Source organism: Leucopleurus acutus, assembly GCF_964270905.1.
Source record: "Leucopleurus acutus genome assembly, chromosome: 5".
Taxonomy (NCBI): domain Eukaryota; kingdom Metazoa; phylum Chordata; class Mammalia; order Artiodactyla; family Delphinidae; genus Leucopleurus; species Leucopleurus acutus.
The window spans coordinates 57,757,927-57,767,661 of NC_139147.1; the positions used below are offsets into that span (position 1 = coordinate 57,757,927).

The window sequence follows — 9,735 nt, forward strand, 5'->3', positions numbered from 1 at the left end:
AGTAATAACCACCACCCGCTGATTTGGCATAGCCAAATCAAGTAGAAAGTGGCAGAATTTCAACGAAGTACTGAAAATGAAGAATGCAAAATGAATCTCTAGCTAAAGGTTAAAAAGAAAAAATGAGAGGAGCTGGGCATAAGAAATCTCTACTTGGTGATAGATATCAGGAGACATTACTCAAAATGATGAAACTGTACAACTTCCATCCTCAGGGAAGTTAGTGAAAATTAAGCCAACTAAATACATGAGTGAAATATGCATGAATTTGGGAACCACTGCTCCAGAGTGAATCCTACTTCAGTCTAATGGGAGGAAGTAAGAAGCAATCCCACTCCTGGGCACGGTATTAAAAGCCTCAAAGTTACTTTGCTTTTACTACCTCTTTAGGCTTGAGGATCTCAACTTAAAAGCAGCTCTTTTAGACAGACAAGAGCTCAACTAACAGGAACAATGACACAGAGAAAACTATTAAACTAAACACAAGGGAAACCTAAATCAATTTCAACTGGCTACAGACTTTAGTGAGGCTGTACTTTGTTTTTGCCTAGAACCCTCAGCAGACCAGGCCTCAGAGCCTTAGCATCACCTCCTGTCTCAGCTTGCCTGGTGCCCTCTCCTCCAGGAGATTTCCTCTTCCTAGACCTTGAGAAGGTCTGGCAGACACAGCTTAAAAAGCAACGAAGACAGAGTGGTGGTGATGCCAAGGATGTCACTGCAGGAGAAGAGGGCCTGAGCTCCTGGGACACTGAGAGCTCACAGGGCTGGATCTGACATTCCTGATGCATCATACAGGTACCTTCATCCTGCTGACTCTGTAATCTGTCCTGCAAGTAGAAGAAAACGTTTAAAAGCCCTCAATGCAAACGCACTATACAGAAAGAACCTGACCTTCAGAACCAGTTCTTTCATACTCTATCTGGGCCCAAGGATCCTAGTTTGTTTCTCAAGTTCCTTATCCCCAGCTCCTCCCACCCCAGGTGAAGAGTTGTCGTTATTTTCCCTTCTGGAATAACGCAGGATCCCCCATGGAAACTGCATGCTGAGGTTGGCAGAGGCACCATCAGCCTGGATCACTGAATGCCTTTGTGGTACCCACGTCCTCTTCCTTCAGCCTCCATCCTGGAACCACTTAGAATTGTTATTTGGGAAAGAAATACATTTTTAGAGTATTGAGCCATTATACGTTTGGGTATATGCTTGGTGTGTGTGTGGCAAGCCCAGAATTTTTCTACCCCATGCCTCATCCCTACCTCATTGGGAAGGTCAGGATCACTTTCCTTGGCACTGAGTAGGGTCATCTTTTTATCTACCACCTCGTCTTCTTCACTTTGTGGTGGTAACAAAGGCGTTGGAAGAATGTCAGGGCAGTGGGTCTCCACTTTCCTCTTCCTCTTTCTCATTCTCTTTGTCCTTATGACCTTTCTAAGATGTCTATGTTTTTTTGGAAGTGGATCTAGCTTTCTCTTCTGGACTGGAGGCCTGACAGGATCTTATGAAACATCACCCACATGACTTCCAGATGTCCCCTCCCATGGCTCTGATGATAATTCCAAACTTCTCTTCAGAGGGTCATTCTCCCATGGGTGGAATCTATCCTCTGTATCTTGAGTATCTGGTGATATGCTCAAGTCATCAGCGATATGGTTTGGGATGCAGACTGGAGATTCCCAACCTCTCTCATCTAGGGTTTTTTTTTTGACCCACTATGCTGACCCCAGCCATCTTTGCAGAAACAAGGAGCTCACAACAAAAGGACCAACAGTCAAATGCTAATGGAAGTCGTTAGTTCCCTGACTCCAATGATTTACCCTCAGCTATCATAGACAAACAGCTGTACTGATCTCAGATTTCCCCTCTGGACTTATCTAAAGGAGTTCAATGGCCTTCAGAAATAGAGTCCTCAGGTTGTTCTTCTTGGCCTGGGAGATCTCAGATTCCCTAAAAGGAGAAAGCAAGTCACTGAAGTAATTGCTCCATGGACAGTGGAGTTCCTCCTGGTCACACAAAATCCATGATTTAATAAGACTCGGCCAAACCTAGCATAAATTCCTAGGCAGAAACTTGCCAAATTTCCAGAGCAGTATTCTCCATGTACATCAGAATCACCTGGGGTACTTTTTGAAAAAGCAGATTTCTGGGACATACCCCAGACCTACATTCAGAATCTCTAAAGCTGGGTTCCAGGAATTTACATTTTTTCCCAGTAACTTAAGTGATTTTCCTGCACTATAAAATTTGAAAACTACTACCTTAGAGGGACACTAAATCCAGTATTCTATGGAGTCATAGAGATGACTATTCTTTAAAAACATTCCACTTTTCCCCTATAGGTTTTCCCTAATCATCTCAGCCCATAATGATTTCTCTCCTCTGAACACCTTTAATAATAATCACTAAATTTGGAATGTTATCCTTTATTATTTTCTATTATAATTTAACTTCTGAACATTGTAACTATGTCTCTAACCAGATTATAAGCTTCTCAAGGGCAGGGAGTCTCTTAGACTTGTTAGTTTTCTACAGAGGCTTGCCAGGTGCCTAATGAAACGAATAAGTGAATGAAAACATGAATAGGTTTATATCCCAGTGTACAGTGATTGTATTAGATGAGGCTTTTCTGTGGGAAGAGCTATAGAGTAACAGAATGCTAAGAAGGACATGGGCCCTGGGGAAAAACCCAATCCAATTCCTAAAGTTTACAGATGGGGAAGCTGAGACTCAAGTAAGATAATGACCTGCGTAATGCTGAGCTTGGAGTCTTTTTTCCATAAAGGACCTAATAGTAAATATTTTAGGCTCTGTGGGGCATATGGCCCTGTTACAAATATTCATCTCTGCTATAGCACGAAAGCACCCACAGTCAATACGTAAACAGATAATCATGACTGTGTTCCAATAAAATTTTATTTACAAAAACAGGTGGTAGGCCAGATTAGGCAGCAGGCTGTAGCCTGCCAACCCCTGGCCTAAAGTCATACAGCTAGTCAGCAGCATAGCTGGGATTAGAAATCAAGTCATCTAACTCCCAGCAAGTGCTCTTTCCATAAAAGAGTAGAAGACTATAGAAAGAGAAAGGCCTTCTTCAATTAAAAGCAGGACTTTAAAGTAGGAAAAGATCAAAATATGTCTGGGTATGTAGTATTTCTAAGATGGTTTCTTATGACCCTTTACACAAACAACTGGTAGCTATATTCTGAAACTGGGTCACTTTTTAAACGAATCCATCAGTTGGGAAGTGGGAGGAGTACACTGAATATCTTCTATCACACCTGCCTAGAAAAGCATACTATTTGGTCCCTTTTTGACTGAGGAGAAGATCCTATAGAAAGATAATGGAAAATACTTTCATTATTCATTTCTTGAAATTATTGTGGCCTGATGAGTATAGTTCCACAGTCCAGTGATCAAAAGCTTCAAGTAACTACCAGAGAAACATGGAAGCAAAGATAGGAGAGGTTATCTAAGGAGCTAAAACATCACTTTCTAAACCAAGATGCTTTTTAATAATGAAAATGACCCTAGTATTAAAGAGTAAGTTGTCCAGAATCTTGAGGTTATTTTTATATTCTGGACTTTCTGAGAACTGTGAGCTCCACCCAAATTCTGTTCTATTTTTATTTCTACCCCTAATGTGTTCCTCCTTTCATTCCTTTGCCTTCACAAAGTATATACTCAACCAATATATGCTGACTGATGGATTAATGGATGGATGAGTAAACGTATGAATGAATGAACCAAGTGCTTTTAGAAAGTTCCTTGCATTATAGCTGTAAAGAATAAAGCAGTGTTGGTACATTCTGCAAGAGGTCATTCAGTACTTTTTATGTTACCCTTCAGTAAAGCTAACAGTGCCTTCACATGGTAAATGTCAATAAAAGTTTCATGAATGAATTAATGCATCTGGTGCACTTAGATTACATGTCAAGTCCAAAGAATACTGCTTATCACAAAAGATGGTATTTAAGGACAGAGTTTATTTACTAGTATATTAACATAGGATTCTTTGTAATTAGCTTTAGTTCCACACTCTTAGGAAAGTTTGTAAAATCTTTGAGAGACAAAAATGTTCCATCTAATAAATGAGAGAATGTAGGCTCAAGTTCTATCTATCTCCTGTATCAGAAGCAACTATGGAGAGAGCAACTATAGAAGCAGCAGCCAGAGCAGCCCCCAAAGAGGTGAGGATAGAACTAAAAAAGAGAAGTCAGCTGGGCAAAGAGTCCAAAAGTCAACTTGACTTCTCCACTGCCTTGAAATCGCCCTGAGTCAAACCCTCACCATGCCTCAACCATACTTTGACAAGGCTCTACTCCCTCTAATTCACCCTCCACAAATGAGCTAGAATAATCTTTCTAAAATAAATCTGATCCTGTCTCTCTCCTATTTAAAGCTCTGCTGCTCCCTATTCCCCCAGAAAGATACAGGTCCTCTGTGATCTGACTCTACATCACCTGTCCAACTTCAGGTCCACCAGTCACCCTCAGGTATCTTCTGCTACTGTGAAAACGTAACATTTGCCATTTCCTGAGAGCACTATACTTCTTTAGACACTCTTCATTTTGCCTGCAGTGCCCCTTCCCCTCTTTGCTACCTGGCCTAGTGACAGTATCACCTCTTCTAAGAAGACTTAGCTGACTTCCTCAGGCAGAAAAAAACTGAATTGATTCAGGTAACATTCTGTGTCTACAAAAATCAACCCACTGGATTATAATAACCTGTTTAGATATCTGTCCCCTTCACTAGGCTCGGCGCTCCCTGAGGGCAGGAAGTCTTGCTTGTCACTTCATCCCTAGTGTCTTCAAGGTTCTTGGCACCTAGAAGGTGTTCAGTGTTTGTGGACTTCAAAATGCAGGTCTTTACAGGCTGACTCCCAGAGCCTGGGCTTTACAGTTCAATTCTCCCCTCCCTCTGAACGCACTGAAGTTTGGGGTACAAAACTGAGCAGTGCTGGCCAGGGTTCAGCTGTAAATCCAGCTACCAATCTGGAGCCTGTGATGTCAGTAGCTGGCTTCACTCAGGAAAAAAAAAAAGAAAAAAAGAGCTACTCAGGGAGTAGTTAGCCCTAGTCAGCACAACTCTAGACTAGCAGCATTCTCCTACCCACTTCCCCCCTAGAATCACAAGGAATGCTACCCAGGGAGGCCCTATAGTTATTCAGATCCCTGGGTCCCTGCAGGCCCATTTCCCTCCCACCCCTACCACACTTTTTCATCTTCCTCATAGAGTGTCAGCACACCCTGGCCATCCTTACATCCCCACCCTGCTTCATGCAGGGCCTCCCCCAAATCTCAGTGATCCCTGGACAGCAAATTTTTACCCAGAATCTGCTATTTCATTCCCATAGGACACATACACAATTTCAGGCCCTGACTCTCCCTTTTGATGCTCCAACCTGAGGAACCTCTCCACAAGAGCTAGATGTGCTCATATGCAGGGGTGCTGTTCAACCCCACCCCCAGAGGGCATTTGCCTGACAAGATGCAAAAGAGATTTGTACCACATGAATGTCACTCAATCTCAAGTCCATGATTCCTCTGAATTTCACAAATCAAAAATTATTTGGGTATATAATACACATGAATTCACATGTCACAGTATGAACCCCTTTGTCTCCATAAACCTATTGCACTTCAAAATTCTCTGTGATTGATTTTTCCTCATTTCACATATTCCATGAAGCAAAGCTGAGAGTATTAAAGCCCTTGGATGAATTTGCTGTCTAAGCAGACTCAAAGCCAACTTAGAAGTTCTAAAACAACAAATTCGTGGCCACTGAACTTCTGGCTGGTCCTGCAGAAGAGATTAGAAAAAAATTCACTAATCATTATTGACAGTGAAGTGACTATCCCTCTTTAAAAATGGGAAAGAAATGATTGGCATGAGCCAACTTTGCTTCTCAGTGACTCTCCAGAGAATTAAATAACTGAAGCATCGGGCAACGATTTTCTTTGAAGATAACCTTTCATATTAAATAAAAGGCTGAAGAGCTAATCTTAAAGGGGAAAAAAATGAATAATCTGAGGGCAACTACTCATTCCTGAGTATACAGTTACAAAGGGACTAAAATATGATAGTAAACATTATAGAAGGTAGCATTACAACTTAAGTATATTTTCATTTTCAGGGTAATATTTAATGAGAGCCTACTATGAATCAGACATTGGGAAAGTCACTCTTTGATATGGTTACCAAAAAGCATACACTGATCAACATAAGTCAGTTGTTTTTTAACTTTAGCAGGCATGAAAATTACATGGAGGGCTTTTAAAACAGAATGCTGAGCCCCATCCCTAGTGGTTCTGATTCAGTAGGTCTGGATGAACAAATGAGAACATATACTTCCAACAAGTTCCTAGGTGATGCTGCTCGTCTGGACACTGCGCTTTGAGAACCATTGAATTAAATAATCTCAGGTGTAAAATGAGACACACTGACTCGTAATAAGCTAAAAAAGGGAGGGGTCACTCCTAACCACTTATTATGACTAACGAAGACATATAGACTCTGAAAAGATTATTTGCTGGGTTGAATCCTCCAGCCAGGCTGCCTTCCCACCCACATTTTGAACTTTTAGAGGGATATGGCCAGAAGGCACTATGCTTGAAATGTGGATACTGGGTTTGCCAACAGGTCTTTTCTCTCCATGAGCACCTCTGTCCCCCTACAACTCTGCTTCCAGTTTCAACCTCAGACTAGTTACAGGCTTCAGAATGTGAACGTCAAAGAAGCGAACTATTAAAAAGCTAGGAATGCACATATAAAGTAGTCATGAAAGCTTTATCTTTCTAAGGAAAATAATTGCGTTTGAGTATTATCCTTCTATTAAGTTCTTGCTCTTTTCTAAAATTTCATCATCTCATTTTAAAACTTTACCCCTCTGGGCTGAAAATCAATGCAGAAAAAGAGACGTGTGACCTTTGATTTAGCCTAGTAAAACAGTAACAAATAACACACTCAGTGGGTGGTTAAATCTGATAATATTTTGTGCTGAATTTTCTGTAGTAATTCAATTAAAAATCCTATGGCCAGCCAACAGAAAGCATACAAATCACCAAAGTTTTATAGAATTGCATATTTAGTCTTAAAACGTATTAAGCTTATATTAATGTAGTGTCTTTATTTATTAACCTAAATAATTCAAGTAGAGTTTCTCCCTAATATAATTTAGGATAACCATTTATATTTGTGCTGTTTAAAAGCTTCAGCTGGCTCACATCATTATGGTGCTTAAAATTCCAAGCGAAGAGGGAGAAATACTAACCAGAAAGAGAGTACATTACAAAAGCTGTATTAATATGACCACCACAGTATTTCTTAAATATAAACCACCACCTGTTTCTTAAAGGTTCTGGGGAACTAATTCATGCCAGCTCTTCTAAGTCCTCCTTCAAGCAGCAGGACCCCTGGAAAAGGAACACTGTCACACAAAGCAAGCTGAAGCCATTCAGGATCACCGAGTCGTTTGGTCACATCCAGTCCTGCCAGGGTTCCTAGCCAAAGAGTCAATGATCCTGGGCTGTCTTCATGCCTTCTCTAATGACAGCCTTGGAGCATTCCAGAAAACTTCAGCACTTCCTTTTTTTAACTATAAATTGCACATAACTCTTCCAAATTCTTAGTCTATAATTTCTCATAAAACTCTTTGAGATCCTCTGGTGAAGATAAATAGCAAAGAATTATTGGACTTTAAATTGTTATCCTTCAATGTTATATGCACTGGATCATAATCCTATGGCTTTGGTTCCCCCACAAAACGAAACCACGAAGCCATTCTTTTCATTTCAAGCTTAGCAGCACACAGGCCCATGGGTGAAGCAATATAAACACTCTTGAGTAATTTCTCAAAACCAAATCTCTTCTGCAGAAACAGACTTGCAACTCAATGGTGTAAAATCCTCCTGTGAAGTTTGTAGATCTCAGGCCACCCAAGTAGAATGGTGAGAATGATGTTCCTGTGTTAAGGTGGGACAGGCCTGGGAACCGTCTGGAATTACAGAACTTAGGTGCAGTCAGCCCCAGCTCCACCACTCTGTTGCCCTAGATAAGTTACCAAGTTAGGTGATTGTCTTGGGGGAGAAAAGTGAGACCTCAGGTTTACAGAATTCGTTTTTGACCTCAGATGCATAGAATTAATTTAATCAAAATTGCTGGTTCATGACACACTCTCATCATTGCTCCACACATGGCTTTTTTTTTTTTACTTATTGTCTTAAGTGTTCAGTTTCAACATATATACTCTTAGGTATATACCTAAGAAAAGGCTATGCAAAATGTGCACTAGAAATATGCATATGAATGTTCACAGAGGAACTACTTCCAATACAAAAAGTTTGAAAAAAATCTAAACGTCCATTGTTAGGATAATGTGGTAGAGTCTCACAATGGAATAGTAAACAATAGTCAGGTAAAGAAGCTACAGCTACCTACGACAATATGGAGTCATCTGATGTTTCTGTTTTGCCATCTTAAATGGAGACAACAGTAACACTTAACTTTTTCTGAGGATTAAGCAGATATTGTATGTAAAAATCCTCGGAAAATTGTAACTAGTAAACATTAGTTATTTTCCTCCCACATTCTCTATTACTTCCCCGGTTATGCAAAAATAACCTGGAGACGTCTTAGCGGAGAACAGGAAAGCAGAGGATAATCCAGAGGATACAAATTTGGACCTCACTGCAGGGAAGCACATCTCTAATCCAGCAATCATTTTGTGTGTGGAGTCAGGTAAATTAATTAACCTCTCTAAACCTCAGTTTTCTCTCATGTGAAGTGGAAACAAAATTAGTACCTAATTAAGGGGGCTTTAATGAGGTAATTCAAGTGTCCATCATACTGCCTGATCCAACATAAGTATTCACATAATTGATAACTATCATATGAACAGGGATCCTTTATACATTTGTCAAGTGAATGGAGTTGCTTGGCCCTGCCCTTTCTCACCGTTTACTCTCTCAAGGCGTGCGCACAGGCGCGCACACACACAGCCACACTCATGCACAAATAGATTTTCTTTGCTTTTGCCTGTTCGATGACTCTTCACATTTAGGATTGAGGGCAATAGATAAGCATAATAATTAGGCCCAGGGTTTCTCCCATGGACAACAGGACAGAAATAGGCACAATTTCAATAGATCATATCACTCTTAAATATAAAGTTATTCTCGGAAGAATTTTGCTCAGAATGTCCATTAAAAGCAAGGTTCATTTGCATTTTATTATTTAAAAGACCTGCAAATAGGTAAAGGCAACCATTTTCACAATCCACATAGAATAATAAAAAAGTGTGGAAATAATTCTTTAAGTGTAACACAACCTAATTGGAGTAAAAATGATTAGACTACAGTATTTGAAACATAAACATTTTCAAGGACATATTTTACATTTGTTGAATTTGTTAAGCTCGGCCTGGGCAGGTCATAGTGGAAGAATCTGGGACCTGAAACTAAGCCTGCCACCAGGGAGGATGGCCCAGCTGCAGGTGCTGGTAGGATGTCCAGTCTGGCAGACAGAACAAAGTAGCTGAAGAATATGCAATACATAAGAGTTGATAATGCAGCCAGGAAACTGGAATCAGGAGACAAACATAAAACAGTAGGAGTTCACTCAATACAAAATTACAGCGTGGTGCCGAGAGATCCAGAAGTGAAAAATGCCCCAGGATTCAGGCAGGCAGCATCGTACTGCCTAATCTGTGATAGTGGAGCCTCAGTCAGCCTATGGTGCAGAGGC

The 9,735-nt window shown here is 40.5% G+C and overlaps 1 protein-coding gene across 1 annotated transcript; it reads right to left on the reverse strand.

The window, feature by feature from the left end:
* Nucleotides 1-521: 521 nt before the first annotated feature.
* Nucleotides 522-1,403, reverse strand: LOC309961745 (uncharacterized protein NECTIN3-AS1-like; the record flags this gene model as incomplete). Its single annotated transcript, XM_082839248.1, has 2 exons — nt 522-827; nt 1,254-1,403. The coding sequence occupies 2 exons, from the start codon at nt 1,401-1,403 to the stop codon at nt 522-524; spliced, it is 456 nt and encodes a 151-aa protein (XP_082695374.1).
* Nucleotides 1,404-9,735: the final 8,332 nt, after the last annotated feature.